At 39.0% G+C, this 18,858-nt stretch overlaps 1 protein-coding gene across 1 annotated transcript; it reads right to left on the bottom strand.

The window, feature by feature from the left end:
* Positions 1-402: 402 nt before the first annotated feature.
* gata2b (GATA binding protein 2b) lies at positions 403-9,707 on the bottom strand. Its single transcript, XM_012863830.3, is given in 7 exon segments — positions 403-1,386; positions 2,798-2,923; positions 6,068-6,213; positions 7,945-8,213; positions 8,215-8,542; positions 8,925-9,345; positions 9,553-9,707. Coding segments are annotated over 6 exon segments (1,383 nt in total). The 5' UTR covers positions 9,154-9,345; positions 9,553-9,707; the 3' UTR covers positions 403-1,101.
* Between the last annotated feature and the right edge of the window lie 9,151 nt (positions 9,708-18,858).

Raw genomic sequence — 18,858 nt, 5'->3', positions numbered from 1 at the left:
TAAAATAAAATATTAATATTAACTATCATATAACAAAATAAAGACACTGCTTTGATTTTTTTTTCACATGGCAAAAACTACTAATTTTACCAATCAGCCAACAAGGAAAAAATTGTTTCTCATATACTTTTTTTCTTTGTACATTCCTACACAGAATTAGCTGTTAAGAGACTATTGGTCCATTGTTTGGTTGAAGATTGTTTGCACGATTTACTTGAAACCCATTTTGAAATAGAAATGTCCGTAACCAAATGAAACGTACTTTGATTTATATCAAGTAAATATTTTTTTTTTACCTTTAATTATTTTGTTTTGTGTCTCTTGAATAATAATTTCATTCTTCTGTCTCAGAATCCATTTACATATCCCAGACTCATAGCACTAAACAGGCAGGAAACATAGTTTAGTGAACTTAATCTCTTTATTTGTATAAAGGTTGACCAGTTCAGACAAAGCGCCTCGGCTAAAAATATACTCATAACTGCGATAACAGTATCCATATTATAAATCCGATAATATAGACAAAAAAAGAAACAATAGTGAAAATAAATTATCTGAATAACAATATTAATTACAATAACAATATTTATAATAATAAACAGTGTTACAATTAAAGTTCATAAACCTTTATTTTTTTCTCCTCTTGTGGAAAACTGCTTTTAAAGGTGTCCATGAGCCAAAAAGCCAGCATATTTTAAGTGGTGATTGGATTTTTTTTTGTCTGGGATGCACTGTCCAGTCTCACACATTTACAATATTCACAGTAACTACAAGCCTGCGCAGCACATGTCCAAACATGTATTCAGGCAGTCAGTGGCAGCCAAACTGTACGGTGCAAATAATTTTTTTTCATGTGCCTGGCATAAAAAGAATGCCTAATGTTTTTCCAGCAAAATTAGTACCTGTCAATAAAGGAGAAAAGGGAACTTCTTCCTCACAACCTGTGACTGGTAAAATCAATCAAAACCCAAAAGAGTTAAAGGCGCATGCGTTGCATGCCAGCAGGTGTTTACACCCTGTCTTTTACTCAGACCCTTATCCCCTAATAAGCAACCATTTCAGGATGTGAAAAGCTCTGCAGAGCCCTCTCTCTTCAGCCTCTCAGCCCATTGCTGTGACCATGTTAGAGTGGTGTGGATGTCCAAATGACGGGTGTATGGGGGTGGGCGTGGGGAGCATGTGTCCTGTGTGGCTGAAAGGCGGCAAGTGGCCCATGGTCATGTGACCGGCCAGAGAGGCGGCGCTGAAGGAGGAGCTCTTGTCATGCAGACTTTTGGAAAACTCCTCATAGCTGTCGCTGGCCCGCTTGTTCTTTTTGGACTTGTTGGACATTTTCCGATTCCGAGTCTGTATTCCCTCCTTTTTCATGGTGAGAGGCCGGTTCACCTGTGGGAGGAGGGATAAGGAGCGGAGGTCAGTCAGGCCCATAAAGCAGAGAGTGCATAATAACATGCATGATGGCATGAGCTGTTTTAGCAGTAATATTGAAAACAGCAAAGTTATCCAGTCATCAGAGTAAATGTTTACATCTTAAGATTACAAATATATTTTGCACAGTTCTTTGAGACCGGATGTACAGAACCCCGGCAGTCAGACATGGGCCGGTTACCGGTATCCAGGTAAATGTTTCTGTCCTGAAGGTGCAAAGGTTTAAAGTTCTTTTAATGAGAGCTCAAAGAGAAGAGCTAGAAGAACTGAGCAGCTCAGAGTAGAGTGGTGCTGCCCCACCTGTTGCTGCGCACTGCCAGGGAACTGGCTTAAGAAAGGCTACTGGATTTTGTTTCGCTTACAAGCTGAAGGGGACTGTCTGAACAATACATCTGGACAGTTATAGCAAAGAAGTGTTAATGTATGTTATAAAATTAAAACTACAAATTGGTTCAGCATGTTAATCGAGTTGCTCACATTAGGATTGCTACCTGGGCAGATTGTCCCATCATCTAACCAGCTAAGATAAGCATGTTGTACTTTGTTGGTTAATAAATAGTTGCAAAACGGAGCCAAACTAGAATTAAATTTATATTTTTGTTTTAGTCTAAGTATTAAAACCAAAATGATAAGAAATAAATATGCATTGTTAATCAGTGTTACTTTTACTCAATGCTGTGAAAATGTGTTATTTTACAAAAGTGCAAAGATAGTTGGTTTCATCTTTTAAAAAGCGCTCCAATAATCCTACATCTTGTAACATTTATAAAATAAATCTAAGCCTGGTCCCTTCCAGATTTTGGGAGGTTCTTAGTTTGCTTCTCCGACATCTGTCTTTAGACTTGAGAGCTAAAAATGTTGTGTAACCTTGTAAAACAGGATGGAACACTAACCTATAGAAAACACATCTCAAAAGAGACCAAACTGTGCATTTGTTGACACATGTGAGTTTAACCTCTGCACAGGTGAATGATCAGGAATGAAGATGTATTTCTGTAAAGTGGTTGGTTATTTTGCTTTCTAAATGCAGAAAATGCATGTTCGTTCAGTCAGCTAATTGTTGATTTCGCAAATATACACCTCCAGGGCCCATATAGTCTTTATATGTCGTTGCCTTAATGCTATTCATGTGGAGGGTAGTCTCAACAACAGTCCCGCCATTGTTATCCTCAAGGGGATTATGCCTACCGTGGAAACAATAACACACAAAGAAAGAGCACGGTGTCTGAGTAGAAAACCCCTCAATTCCCCCCCCTTCTCTCCATATTTCCTGCCTCTCTTAATACTCGGTAATCAATGCAGCCTGTCAGTTTACTTCCCGGCTGCCTGGCTTTATAAAGAGCCAAGGACGCAGAAAAAAAAAACTTACGTTATGCAGCTTGTAGTAGAGGCCACAGGCGTTGCACACTGGGTCTCCGTTTGCATTGCGCCGCCATAGTGTGGTGGTGGTCGTCTGACAGTTAGCACAACAGGTGCCTGCCCGTCTGGCCGCCGACTGCAAATGAATTCAGGTTTGGGTTTGATTAGAGCTGGACAGCAAAAGCAGACAAGCAATGAGACTTTTAGAGAACGATGTCATTTTCTCGTTGCGGGACATTTTCAAAAAGTGTAACATGAAGACCACAGACTACTCTGATCTGTTTGTTAATGAATATGAATTGGAAATGATCTGGCTCTGTTTGCCTTGATGAAAATATGTAAACATTGAGTTGGCTTAGTGCAAAAGAAGAGGATTCAAACATTTGAAACTTGACAGTCATCGTATGTAATGAACACCGCTCACATTTAGCAGTTCAGTAATGTTGTGTCTTTACACTGTAAAAAGGAATTTTGTTCTTGAATTTTACCAAAATTATCAACATTTTAATTAGGCATATAGTCTGTACTTGTAAAGTTCAATAATGGATCAATGTGAACTACATGAACAAATTGTGTTGAGAAGTCTAACATAAGCATAGTGAGTGAAACTGAACTGAAAATATTGGTTCAAGTCAACCGTTTGCTATCCTCATTTGTTGGGTTTGGTTTCCTGCAGACATGTTTGGATTGCACTGAATTAATGCATCAACGTCATAAAACTCAATAACTGTTATAAGGCTTACGGTCGAGAAGGTTTGAGTGTTTTTGAAACAAGAATCTCATCCAGCTTTAACTTGATTAGCAAAAACTTGTCTAAATTACTGCCTAAATTACAAGACTAGTTTGTAATTTAGGGAGTATTTGCCAATGAATGACCCCTTTTGGCTCTGGTTGACAGGGAAAAGTTTTACATACCACCATGTTAGTGGAGATGTGAAAGGTTTGTGTTCAGCTCTATTTAAACGTTAGGAAAAAAGCTTTTAAGTGAAACCTGCTAGCATACTGCGCTTCTTAACTCTGAGCAATAATTGCCAATGAGAGTCACACGCTAGCTATGATTTGCAGGGAAGAGGTTTACACGCCAGTTTCTTGAAATAGTTTAAATGACTTTCTATCATTCTTTAATTTAGCAACAAAACTAATGCTAAAGTCAAGCTTGCAAGCTAAGAACAAATTTTTGTTTTTGCATGGTAGCCACGTCTTAACTACGGTTTCCATCCCAACTTGATGTAACCAATTAAAAAGTTTCTTTGACATTTTATGGGTTAATCATAAACCACTTCTTATTTGTATCGCTTTTGAACGTGAAAGGACAGCTACAATACAATAACAATCACGCCAATTATTTATTTTTACATAAAAGGAATTGGATGTGGTGTTGTTGTGGTGCAGAACATGTGACATGTAGGACTACAGGGAGTGAAAAATGATGACGTATATCACATGCAAGGGTGACACCAGGAATTTTGGGCCCCATTTACTACCAAACACCTTAGTGAAAACAGGAACAAACCATTTGGTGCAGATTCATGGGGATGGTAGATATAGATGTTTGCATTAATATATATATATATATATATATATATATATATATATATATATATATATATATATATATATATATATAGTGATTAATTAGTTTATTTATTTTATTAGTTAATTCTACTGGGTAAGGTCGTTTTTTTTCAGTGTAGCACCTTTATAACAAATGCTTTGTTTCTTAAGGACACAATAACTTGATGTGGTTATATTCCTGCAGTTACAACCTGTTAAAGGATGTAAACATAAAATCAGTTTGTTGTACTGGGTTTTTCTTTTTCTTTTTGTTTGTTTTTACTTTTTACATAGTATAATCAAACGATGCCCTCTGACATATAGCTATGTCAGCTTCCAAACATGCCCCGTCGCTCATATTTTCTTAACTCCCATGCGCTGCTGCGTCTCTGCGCTGGACGGAAAGCTTGACCACTAACAAAGTGAGGTGTAGGCCTATAGTTAGGAGGTCAGAGGGGGAAGGCTTGCTGCTTTATCTGGAGCGGTCAGGCATCCGGATAGGAAACAACTGGATGGCTGCTGCTGCCGCCGCCGCTGAGCGACAGGCTCGGTGCAGCGCTGCGCGTCCCGGCCGAGCTGCGTACGGAAACCAGAGCTGATATATGACCGTCTCTGCATGCATAGGCTCAGCTAATGGCGGGGAGGGCTCGTATAATTTGCAAGAAACCTTGCAGTTGTTTGGGGGGTTATCTTTCGTTGTTATGGGGGCAGTTCGCATGCGGGAGCGACCACTTTTTTTTTTTGTGATAATTTCGCCTTCCGGTTTCAATATTTCGCACCGCTGTTGTTTTGATAGGTTTGATGCTGAGTAATAACCAAAGCGACTTTAATCGTTCCAGACCTTCTTTCTAACTCTTTTTGGTTGAAATAGAAACATTTTCCGACATTTACAGAAGGTAAACTTCAAGACACCTTTCTTGATTTCCTATGGCCCAAAAGGACCCACTGAAGGACAAATAAAGTAAACTATTCAACCCTATTTTGAAATATTGTGTTATTTTCTTTTCTACTTTAACCTGTTCTCTTCTATTAAGTTACATTATCATACTTTCTGTTCTCTTTATAACCACTTTATGTTCATAAAAACGTGGAGCTTTTAGGTTTGTATTTTACTTTTACTTATTTTTTTGCCATGAAACTAAACTTTTGCCCATGCCCGTCATATGCCCTCCAGAGAAAAGCAGAAAACATGTGATATCACTGAAAAGTTATAACAGTATACGTCATTCATATTATTATTATTATTATTATTATTATTATTATTATTATTATTATTATTATTATTATTATTATTATTATTATTATTATTATTAATAATAATAATAATATTTTGTTTTTATTTTATTTATTTATTTATTTTTATTATACCACTGTGGCAACCAAGTACACATTTTTTAGCAACAGGTTTGAGAAGCACGCAGCAGGATTAAGCGTTGTGTTTGGAGAAATGTCCATCTGGCCCTGCTATCAATGACCGTATCAGAGGTAGCTGTAATAATGATAACAGCAACAACCCAGATAGCCCCTCTCTGCTTGCTGCTTGGGCCAAAAGAGCAATAGGTGAGAAAGAAGCACAATTCCTGGAAACCGATTGGGAAAATATAACTTTCCAGGAATTGTTCTTCCTCCCCTCACCCCTCACCTTACACTCTCTTTATGTACTCCCTCTCACCAAACACGCACACAGGGAGTTGGTGGCTTCTGCAACAGAGTGCGGAGGACTCACCAGCCGGCGTTTGGGTTTGATGAGCGGTCTGTTCTGGCCGTTCATCTTGTGGTACAGGCCGCAGGCGTTGCACAGGTAGTGCCCGGTGCTGTCCCGTCTCCACAGGGGCGTGGAGGTGGCTCCACAGTTTACGCACTCACGACCCTCTGACAAGGAACACGCACGCATGCACAAGTCAGTTTATCAATAAACCAAGGAGAAATTCAGACAAATATGGGGAAACTTTTACAAGCTTCTTCAACAGCTGAGCCCCTGCAACAGTAGAATTGTGTTTTAATTATGTTTAATAAAATACAAAATAATATTGCAAAAAAATAATCAGGACTAAAAACACATGAACAAGCCATTTGCAACAGGTTGGTTTGCATGCATGCTTGTGCTGTCACTCAAATCAAAGACTCTGGGAAATAATTTACAATTTAGGTCAGTATTATAATAGAAACTTTGGTTTCACTTATAAAATCAGCAGCATGCCACGAGATCCTTTTAAAGTTGGTATAGATTTCAGCAGCCATTTTTTTCTTTATCTGCAAAACAACTCTCTGGGGTGTTTAATTACTCTGCATATAAAACAGGAGCATGCTTGAATCTCTTCTGGTCTGTAATCAAATAAGAGCGAGTGCAGGACAGTCTCCGGACAATTAAGGACAGCGCCTTATGTAACAGAGAAGTGACTCCCAGTCTAAATATCGAGTCTCTTCTCGGCTCCGAATGCGGATTTTCCTTTCACACCTCTGGTTCGGGTCCAGTTCTCTGTAACCTGCTGTTGCCGGTGGTGGTGCTGCAGTCAGCTCACCCGTAATTACACAGTCTCCGTTAACTAAAGAGGTTACCCAAGCGACTCTGCTCAGGACAAAGACAAACTATTCACTATCTCTATAATATGCAATACAAATATTGTATTATTATATCATTAGTAAGGATTTATTTTTAAATGACATGCGATTTTTGTACATCGTAAAAAAGGTAATTACTAAGTCATATGCTTCGTGTTGTTTTAATGTTATTATCTAGAAATAAACAGTATAAGCTATTAATTAATGTTTTAATCTTCTTATTTTTTACAAAGCCAATGACCGTTTGCTTTGTTTTGTATGTTGGGTCTATAAACCTGCATTGTAATTAGTTTGTTGCTTTTATTAAGAGCCAAGTAAATAAACTGTGTAATAAGTTTAGAAGAGCTCTGCAATTTTTTTAACATTTCCCATCCTGCTGCTCGTCTCTCCGCCGTCGCCGTTTCGTGCCTTTTGTGCAATCAGACGTTTCATGCTCGCCAATTTCAGGATGTATCGCGATCGCTTTGATTAGTTATATAGTTATCTACTATAAACTAACTCGTGGGCTATTGCAATGAATTGTGATTGTTTAACTCGAGCGAATAATATTCGTCAGTGGGGTCGCTTGGAGTTGTTTTTGTCTTATCAGGAGTTTAAGAGAATTGCGTCTACGAGATGGCTTGGATAACCGGGAGATGAATTATGATTGTAATATACAAATGAATTTAATTATACTTTAGATTTGAGCCCATTTTATGTTTATTTACCCTCGTTAATAATAAAGAGCAGAAACCTAACACGATTAGTAGACTATAAACATTCACGACGGTGAAGTAGGTACGAAAAGGACACGCGTAAGGACTGACGTACGGGACAAATCGGCTCGTAGTTTCAACAAACATGCCTTTATGAGCCTCATATAAACCGACGATGATGCTTTTAAATATATATGAAAATAGAGTTACAGTGTTTTTCTTTATTATCTGGTCAAACTTAAAAAACGGATCTAAACCAACAGACACGCAAATGCAGCCTGATTTCCGTCCCAACCCCAGATTTAATGCCCCTGCCTGTACTCTGCGCTGTTGGGTGTTTGCTCACCGGTGCAGGACCGCGCCTTGCTTTTGCTCTTGTGGGTGTAGCCGGGTGATGAGCCCAGCAGGCTGCCCGGGTGGAACAAGCTGCCGCCGTAGTCGTGGGCCGCTGGCAGAGAGTAGGGGGCGTAGGTCGGTATGGGGTGGTGCGCGGAGGGGGTCTGTCCGCTCATCGAGGCCAGGCTGCTTCTCAGCGGACTGGAGTCCTCCATCTTCATGCTGTCCGGAAAAGACAACTGGTATTTGATAGATTCCTTCTCGTCCATCCTGGCGGCGACTGGCGGAGGAAGGGGACGCGGCCCCCGGGTCCGGGGATACGTCTTTGGGGGGTGTGGGAGGGAAGGTGTACAGGTGGGAGCTGCTTTGGGACGGCGGCGTCAAAGACGACGCGGTGGCCGCGTTTGAGCTGCTGCTGCACGGGTAGACGGCGGAGAGGGCGCCGGGGGAAGCGGAGCCCGGGTGGTGCAGGCTGGGCTTGCTGAAGGGGCTCACGGCCCAGGCGTTGTGGTGGTGGGCCGACAAGGCTGCCTTCCCTCCGTCCAGCCATGAGATCCCCGGGCTGTGGATGAGATGAGGCCGGCAGACCTGAGTCCCCGTCAGGCGAGCTGGGGAAACAGCAGCAGACATTTATTATAGAGAGAATGACATGAGGATTTAGACTGAGGGAGTCAGAATGCAAGGAGACTTGTTGATTCAGAGGGGTTCGCTGTCCTAATTTACATTCGCATAAATAGATAATGTCACCCAGGTTACTCAAGTAAAATAAAACGTGCAAACCCAAGGAAGTAATTAAATGACCTATTTAAATCCACCAAACCCCAAAAAAATCAAAGTTGACTTACTGTTTCCATTAAAATTGCACGTTAAAAAATGGCTAAACAATATTAAGTTTATTATCTTAGAATTTAAATGCAAAACACGTCAGGGTTACAGTGAGAGCATTGTAAAAAAAAAAAAAAAAAAATACTTTTTTTTCATTCAAATTACCGTGCGCTTGGCTGTAGGACACCCTGGCCCTGGCTGTGTTTGGGTAATATGGGTTTCCCTGTGAGTCCAGGTGATTAAAGAAAACGTCCACCTCGTCTGGAGGGAGCAGCTGTGAGGTAGGCTCCATGTAGCTGTGGCCCAGGCCGGGGTGGTGAGAATCCGGGTGTTGTCCGTTCAGCATGGCTGCGTGGGGATGCATCCAGCGGGGCTGATCAGCCGCCACATCCATCTCTCTCTCTCTCTCTCTTTCTCTCTCTCTAGGGGCTCTCTGGTGCGCTATTTTTTTAATGTATACCGGCAATTAAAATCCAGGAGATTCTTGGAAATAGCGTCCTTTTATGAGATTGTTAGTGTCCATGAGCCGCTCAGGTGTTCTGGGTTAAAAATCCTCTTGGATACAGAGCAGATTGGCCTTGAAAATCTGCAAGAAGCAAACATTGAGTTAACATTTCAAACTATCGCTTTGCCATGTTGGCACGTTTCTTGGTGCAAGCAGAGCAGTTTTTAAAAACATGCATGGATGCTTATGAAAATCTCATCACTTTTACGCACGGATCGGTGCGCATTTTACTTTAAGCACATAACAGGCTGCCTTGCTCAAGATGACAGTAACATAAACATGCCTTACCCTATTTGGCTTGGTGTTTTCTACCTCTTTGGAAAAAAAAACCTTCTCTTTTCTCCGTGTCGCGGTGCAGGTCGTCTCTCAGTCAGTGTTCGTCAGAGTAAACTGCGTCCGCTGGGACTAAAACAGACGCGCAAAACTGCGGCTGACACCGCCGGGCCAGCCTAGTTAAAGACTGAAGGGCGGAGTCTCGGGCTGGGACTCAGCCAATTGAAGTCTGCTTCCATGCAAAACCTCAGAGGCAAAATCTCTGGCCAGAAAATCACGGAGATATATTTCTATTTTATTCATGAACCCACATTGACTGATCGCCAGAATAGGCCTATTCAAGAAACACTTTTAAACACATTTCTTTTTCTAGAAATAAGTTAAAGTGTGCAAAAGGAGCAGTTTGACTAAATGTACATTTTCTGAGTTACAAAGAATGGGTCAGCTGTTACAAAAGTGATGTTAGGTACTTCACACCGGTGTGTTGTTTTGTTTACTGACAAAGTGCACTTGAAAAGCCCTGCAATAGTCCCATATTTAGTGACATGAAGTCCACCTGTGTGTCACATGACCCGTCTATTATCTAGTATAAACTCACCTTTTCTGAAAGGCCCCAGAGGCTGCAGCACCACTAAGCAAGGGGTATCACACCACGAAGACCAAGGAGCTAAACAAGTCAGGGGCAAAGTTGTTGAGAAGTACAAGTCAGGGTGGGGTATTAAAATAAAACAAATATTTGATATTACACCAGACTAGCATCATCAAATCTATCATCTGCGAATCAAAAGTCCTTCATACCACAACAGACCTGCCAAGAGAGAGCCGCCCACCAGAACTCACAGACTGGACCAGGAGAGCTGAGCTTTATGGAAGAGTGGCCAGAAAAAAAAAAAAGCCACTGCTTAGTGTCAGAAATAAGAAGACACATTTTGAGTTTGCCAAAAGGCACATGGCCGACTCCCCAAATGGATGGAGTAAGGTGATCTGGTCAGAGGGGAATAAAATCTAACTTTTTGGCCAGCAAGGGAAACACTAACAAGCGGGAACCTAACAAGCCCCATCACCCCAAGAACCCCATCCCCACAGTGAAACATGGTGGTGGCAGCATCATGCTGTGGGGATGTTTTTCAGCAGCAAGGACTGAGAGACTGGTGCGAGTCGATGGAAATATGGAATATGGATGGTGCTAAGTACACAGATATTCTTGAGCAGTCTGACCTGTTGGGGAATAATCCCAGTGGCGAGATGTGAGAAGCCCATAGAGCGTTAGCAAAAGGAACTTTCAGATGTAAATGCAGCAAAAACAAGTTCTAGAAAGTATTGATCTTGTTTTGCTGTTTTGGTCTGCAGATCTAGAGGATCCCATTTTTGCTTTGGTCTCTTTCTCATTGTTGAATCCTGAACACCTTCCTTAACTGAAGCATGGGAGGCTTGCAGTGTTAGATGTTGCTATCGGTCTTTTTGTGACCTTCTGACTAAATGGTTGATGTGCGTTCCTTAACTTCTTGAGACACGATGTGTTGCCTTTTGAAAGCCTGTGTTATTAGACAGATTCTTTTTAACTGATTTCTTGGTTCTACATGTTTTGGTAGTAATCAGGCCTAGATGTGACTTGTAAAATTTAACCATATTAATTTGTGATTTGTTCTGGCCATGTTGACTTGGCAGCTTGATTCTTTAATATGAATGAAATCATTATTCAGAAATCCATTTCGCAGTTTGTCTGTCTCTTATGAGAAAACGTGCCAACCCAAACCTAGACCTACAATGACATAGGTGACAAATTATGTCTGAAATGAAACTGATTACAAACGAGTCTGACTGAAAGTAAGTTTGTATCTCTGCATGTAGACACCGCCTAAAATACTACAATTGTACAATTGATCTATTAATTACATTTTCGTAATATTAGTAAAACAGATTTTGTTAAAGAAACAATATAAAACAGCATGACAACCTCTCTCTCTCTCTCTCTCTCTCTCTCTCTCTCTCTCTCTCTCTCTCTCTCTCTCTCTCTCTCTCTCTCTCTCTCTCTCTCTCTCTCTCTCTCTCTCTCTCTCGTGCATGATTGGCAGACAATAACTGTAGACGGAGCGCGTGCAGTCCCGACTGACCGACGCAGCCGCCTGCTTGACGCCGTCTCCAGACGTCACTGCATTTTACAAAAAAAAAAAAAAAAAAAAAAAAAAGCAGGACATGAACTTTCTCCCGCAACACGAGAACTGAGACTCGACTGAGCCGAGCAGAGGTGGCCAGGGTATAGGGGGCTACAGGGTATAGGGAGCTACAGGGTAGGGGGCCATGCTTCGAGTTATTCTGCAGTCCCAGCGGACGAACTTGAGGAAGAGACGCTGTTTACGCCGTGGAGGCATTAATAGCATAACTATATCCTCCAGATCATGGTGTGGTCTCTCGAAGAACCTGCCCAACAACCCCCGAATAACACACCTCGGAGAAACTTAGATGCGATTAATTTAGTTCAATTGAATTTTGTTGTTTTTGTTTATTATTCATGTCAAATGTAGGTTTAGCCTAATCTTTTAATTGTTACCTATGTGTGTCCTGTGACTGAAGTGGCCCAGACAGAGTCCCGGCTTGTTCACTGCTAAAATGTAATTTTTTAAATTGATAAATGGTTTTTAACGTGCTATTCTTAATGAATTGTAAAAAAAATCTATCCATCTATCTATCTATCTATCTATCTATCTATCTATCTATCTATCTATCTATCTATCTATCTATCTATCTATCTATCTATCTATCTATCTATCTATCTATCTATCTATCTATCTATCTATCTATCTATCTATCTATCTATCTATCTATCTATCTATCTATCTATCTATCTATCTAAAATTGTGCATTTTTATTTTATTGCATTTATCTTCACATGTTAAACACTATCAGCTTTTGGGTTTGATTCAACAAGGGCTTTTCATTTTTTTTATTTATTGTAGCTACAATGGCTTGACAGCCATCGTTCTACTGAGATTGAATATTCCCCGTTCTATTGCAGCAGATAAAGCCTATTTAGAGGAAATCCACCAGAAAGCAGAACAGTCAGTGTGTCTTAGGGCTCATCAGCATGATAATGTAGGAGAACACACGCAGGAGTGTGACACCGACCCCCCCCCCCCCCCCCCCCCCCCACCCCCAAAGCCACCCCTCCTCTTTTTTTATCTGGCCTGGCGATAAAAAACCTTATCAGCAGAGGACATCCACTTCCACCTTTTTTTTTTATTTTTTAAAGAAAAGGATTTCGCATTAATTTAACTCACGCTTTTCCTTACACGGCGTCTTCCCTCACATGGGTCCAAATAGAGAAAAGTGAGGGATCATTCACCGTGATCGTGATTTAGCTTTGATAATTTTATAAGGGGCTCTGCCACTGCCCAGCAGTGAGGTGCCAAATAAAGGAAATACAACTTTAGGGGAAAAATCTAAATAACGTGAAAATAATAATAATAATAATAATAATAATAATAATAATAATAATAATAATAATAATAATAATAATAATAATAATAATAATAATAATATCTATGTCTTGCTTTCTTTAAATAAATTGTAATCATATTACAGGTAATTTATATATATATATATATATATATATATATATATATATATATATATATATATATATATATATATATATATATATATATATATATATATAATCTGTGCATGTGTGTGGATGACAATATCACAAAACAAAGATAATAAGAAAAAAAAAGAGAGAAATCCAACGCGGGTCTCCTCGGATCGCGCTGATTATAGCCCATCCCGGGGTAATTTTTCATCGGTGCCGCCTAATCTGTGTTCTTTGTGAAGATAATAAATAGCCTAATCGTTATCAGCGAGCTGCTGGAGGTGTCGGGGAGAAAAGGGGCTGATCGGCCCGGGGAATATAGGCTCCAAAGTGCCGCGGAATAAATGGCATTTCTTATCTCTCGCTCCCAGATTATCGCCGCCTTTTCAAACTCGCAACAACAAATACATCTAATGCAGCGACAGCATCACTTCACTGGACCAGATCTGCGTGCTTGATTGATAGATGGGCAGATAGAGGAGGAGGGGTGCCGGGAGAGAGGGGGCTTTTGGTTGTTATTAACTAGTTTAATATTCTGCATGTGGAAAAAGTCTCTATTCTGCGCATTTGACAGCATCGGTGCAGCTCTTTGGTTTCTCATCCTTCTCCAGGTTGTCTGGGGGAGCCATCAGAGATGCAGCGTCTTTTGTTGTGGTGTCCTGTTGCTTTCATCTGGGATTTGACTGAATGCGGGTTAAACAGACGCAGACAGAGAGAGAGAAAAAAACATATTTGAATAGGATTTGAATGTGTTGGTAATTTTTGCAAATGCAAACATATGCTATTGTTGCCTTTGTTCACACTCAGCATTTATTTTACAATTTTCAGTCACGGGCACAGACAGTGTTACCAATTTATTTGTTTATGTATTTTAATGGATTGATTGATTTGTTATTTAAACTTAAAAAGGTGAACCGGGACACTTGTTCACTTTAGTTTGTAACATAAAAAAGTTGTTCATTGCATTTTTTTTCTAGTAAGCATTACATAATTCACTGTTCTAACCCGAAAAACACTTTTTTATATATCAAGTGAAATGGTAGCAAGTAGACAACATCAAGTAGACAACTGCCACTTATTATTAATGATATAATTAATATTATATATATATATATATATATATATATATATATATATATATATATATATATATATATATATATATATATATATATATATATATATATATATATATATATATATATATATATATGAGACTCATTCATAACATTTATAAAGTCATTCAATGTGATTTTTCTAATTCATTCAATCCTGTTGGGCTTGAAGAATGAAGAGAAACCACTTTATCCTAATACTAAAGCACATGCATGTGCATTGGGAATGCTCTGTTATGGCAGGGAAAAGGTATTTTTCCAATCTGTCCCATAACTGGATGCTTAATAACTTGGCAGCTGCAGCAGGCCTGCTGTGTCTGCTGATGGTCTCCAGGGTAACAGAGATAACAGCGCAGTCATTTTCCATATCTTACAGTCTATTATATTCAAGGATTAGTTCTCCTTCCCGAAAAGGTCAAACCTAAAGTCAAGCCAGCCAGGAGTCTCTCCTCCTCCTCCTCCTCCTCCTCCTCCTCCTCCTCCTCCTCGTCCTCCTCCTCCTCCTCCTTGTCTTCCTTGCAGTGACAGAGCATTTACCTTTTCTTTCCATCAGTCCCCACTTTGATGAAGACACACATTTTTATCCATATAGGCCCATATTTGCAAACAATAAAATTGCCTTACTGGGTCTGGTAAACAATGAGTTTCCTGTTTTAGCTCATTTAAGTCATCACAACATTTTCTTGTTTCTTCTGATTTGCAGGTATTGTTTGTATGAAATGTTTATCATTTCACTTGAATTGTTAATTTTCATCCATTCTTTTTTACCTGTGATGCAAAAGATAAAAAGGAGGATGCAATGCTGATATGCATAGACTTGCAACATTTGCTCATGTTTTATAGGTTCAAAGATACTACTGCATTTGTTATGTAACAGGCTCCATTCACAAAAGACAAACACCGTACTTTGCGCATTTTGAATTATTCTGTTCCTAAAAGGTTCTGATGTAAAAAAAATTCGGTGGCCACACTTCAGTCAAACTGAAACGTTTATTTGAATGCAACATGCTTAAACAGATGTTTTACAATCGGGAACAAGAGGAATTACTTTTTTTAGGGAAAACAATGTTTATAACAATAATGTTCTCTACCACAAAACAGTTCATAAAGACACATTTTTAAACTATTTCATGAGCATTAATGGTTTATTAAGTAAACTGTTAAGAACCAGCTTTGGGACTCTTTTTGTCAGAAATTGGGAAAATTCAGCTTTTAAGTATGTTTCTTAACGTTATTTCTTGTTTAGTTTATATTTTTATGTGTTATTTGATATTGCCTTCTGTAGTTTTAGTTTTTATCAAATTCACAGTCAGCTGATACAGACCAGAAATTGGTCTGCAGAAACGGCCTTTTATTCCATCTCTGTCTCTGAGTCGATGGTTGTTAAACAGGCCGATTGCAGCTTTATAAGATGCCGAAACATATTTGACCCTGGAGTTTCCTATAAAGAGGTCTCCGAAATGTGCTGGTTATGATAATCAGGCGCACAGCGACATCTAGAGGAAACCCAGTGTACTGTTCATCCTGGCACACCAGTGGAGAATATGCCTCTTAATTTAATCAAACTTTCTCCGTGTTTCACATTAGAGCCACTTTATTTGACTCAAAATAAAAGATAAACACATTTGATTATGTAATAAACTTCACGATGGACCATTTTGTCTGGCTAAATCTGCAAGATGAAGTCAGCTGAAGTGTATAAGATATTGGGCAATAATTTTTGTCCATGACCTGGGATTGTTCTCATAAGAAACTATAAATATAAGTTTTAAAAAATATATACATATAAAAAGAATCCAAATGTTGGGATTATGAAAAGGTTTCATCCAGAGTAACTGAAAAATATTTAGTCAGTATGGGCCTGCTTGAAAAACATAGTAATTTCTATTTATTTCTGTTCATTTAAATTTCAAAAAATCTCTTTGTATATGTACAGACCTAAAAATGATTAAAAGTTTCAAATTTCTTCTCAAAGAAAAGGGTTTGTTTAGTGTGGAAAATTTCTGAGAGACTGAATTTGTTATTTTCCTTAGCAATAATCCTTGAAATTTATTGCCCTCTGTATTATAAATCAACAAAATACAGTGGTGTGAAAAGTATCTGCTTCTCTACAGATTTCTTTGTAATATTTCTTTTTCTAGCACTGAAATATTTGAGAACACCAGACATAGTTTTATACATTGTAACACTCAAGCGCTTCAGCATTGAGGGTCATTTTTAAGCTCTAAATTACATGCGTCATTATTTAATTGAAAGTTGAGCAAACATTCCTTAGCATCTTTAATATTCTTTGAACTGAGCCTACCGTATTTTCCGGACTATAGGCCGCACTTAAAATCCTTAAATCTTCTCAAAAATTGATACTGCGCCTTATAATCCGGTGCGCCTTATGGTCCGAAAAAATACGGCACATGATCTATAGGTCGTTGTTATAGTCAGAAGAAACGATTTCAGGTCGAATGTTCACTACTTCACTTCCTGCCAAGCCAAACAGCAGGAAGTGAGAGTTTACGACACCTCATCATCAGCCAGCTGTCAGTCAATCTCTGTTTCACCGAAGCTGGTCGGGGAGTTGCAGAATTCATAACAACTCCACAGCACCCCCCCCCCCCCCCCCCCCCCCCCCCCATCTCAACTGAAACCTGTGAGGATTCATCAAAACTCACATCAACAAGCCTTTATTTTGTCTTTCCCTCAGTCCACATCCTGGAGTGCTGCCTTGTCTGGGTGCATGTGTGTGCAAACATTACATGCTCATAGGTGTGTGTTGGTTTGTGTGCAGCGGAGTGAGCTTGCTGAGAAAAACAGCATTTAGTCACTTTGAAATGCAGAGGTGCAAATTTTATCCAGCAGTATAAAATTTGTTTAGAGCCACAAATGTTACATGAAATTTTAAAAGAAGACCGTCGAAAATTGTTGATGATCGTATACTGTAGGAAATTTGTTGTCATTTTTAAGAACTGTATTTTTGTTTGTAAGTTTTAAAATAAAGAGAAAAAACCAAAGCAGTTTTGCAAAAATGGGATGGAAACATTTTTTTTATTGAACTTTGATATTTTTGAAAAAATATGTAAAAAAACAAAAGTAGAAAAAACTCCACATAGTTTTCATCTTAATGACAAGGAATAGACTTTTTAAATATGACAGGTGTTTTTATTGGACATTTCATGAAAAAAAAGAAAAACTGCAAAAACTTGCATTTGTTATTAAATCCATATTTAAACTGATTAGCTGCCTCTGTGTCATTGTAAGACCTCTGGTCTGAATTTACAAAAAAATCCCAGGAGCTGTTTATCTGGCATCTTGTTTTAGCAAGTTTGTTTTGTTCCTTTTTGTCTATAATTAATCCAGCCTGGTCTCAGTTGTGTTGTGTAATAATCTTTGTGTCAAATCAATTTTTTAAATTCTATAACCCATATTTGTTTTTTCAATTAATGAAGTACTTTCCGAATTTAACATGACTTCTTCAAGGCTGTAGTCTGCATTTGGCTTCTTGTCATGCATCATACCCATACACAGTAGTCGTGATAGAGAGTGCTCAGAATGACTACAAGGTTCCTAGTTGTTTGGCTCCACAACAAACCTACATAATGAATCTTCCCCCACAGTGCTGAACATTAAGAATTTTGCTCATGCGCTGTACTTCATCAAGCAAAGAACTTTTAGTTTTCTTGTTGCTGAAATGTGCAATACAAATAAATCTGCCTGTGATTGACGTGGATTGTGTGTGATTTCTGCATAAAAGTTCGGTGGTTTTAGCAGTCCAAAGAATATTTTCTTCTTTTTTAATTTGGTCAGAAAAAGCGTTAAAAACTCAAGCTGTGTTGTGCCTATTTCACCCAAAACATTTTGAAAAAGACTGTGAATTTAAAACATAAAACTAACAAGACAAAGGATTGTGTCTTATAGCACGAGACCCTCAAGTTGTTTATAAGAAATTCATTCTGTTAAGTATTAGTCTCCTAGAAGATTTTTTCTGTTTCTTAAAAACACATAAAGGTCACATGATTACATGAAAAGGGTAGATTTGAAATGATGATTTCAATAAAAAAAAAGGAAAAAATCTATCATGAAACCATAAATCAAATAGGATTTTACTAACCATGCCTAGGCCTGATTACTGACCTGTAGAATCCAGAAATTGCCTGTGTCAGTCTGCCCCAGGGCAGCTGTGGCTAATAGTAAAAAATGGTTCTCTGGTACTCCAGAGAACCATTTTCGACAAACACAGAAAACATGGAATTAGGGGAGAAAGTTACCAGCAGTGGCTGGCCGACCAAAATTACTCCAAGAGTGCATCAACAACTCATCTTGGAGGTCACAAAAGAACTCTGAACATTTTAAACCCTATGGGCCACACTTACCTTATTCAACAATAAGAAAGAAAGTTGACACGAATGGCATCCATGGGAGACTTCCGAGACGGAAACCACATCGACCATAAAGGCCGTTTCTCATGGGCCTTTAGGAAGATATCAACTGAAGACAAAGTGAGAACTGTTTCAAAGGAGTGTGTCCCGTCACATCTGTGATGTTAACACAGCATTTTAGAGAAAGAACAAATCTACAGTGAAGCATGGTACTGGGATGGGTTTGGGGCGGCAGTGCTGCTTCATG

The sequence above is a fragment of the Fundulus heteroclitus genome, chromosome 20, assembly GCF_011125445.2.
Source record: "Fundulus heteroclitus isolate FHET01 chromosome 20, MU-UCD_Fhet_4.1, whole genome shotgun sequence".
Taxonomy (NCBI): domain Eukaryota; kingdom Metazoa; phylum Chordata; class Actinopteri; order Cyprinodontiformes; family Fundulidae; genus Fundulus; species Fundulus heteroclitus.
The sequence above is the reverse complement of the archived record's forward strand: the minus strand, read 5'-3'. Positions and strand labels throughout refer to the sequence as shown.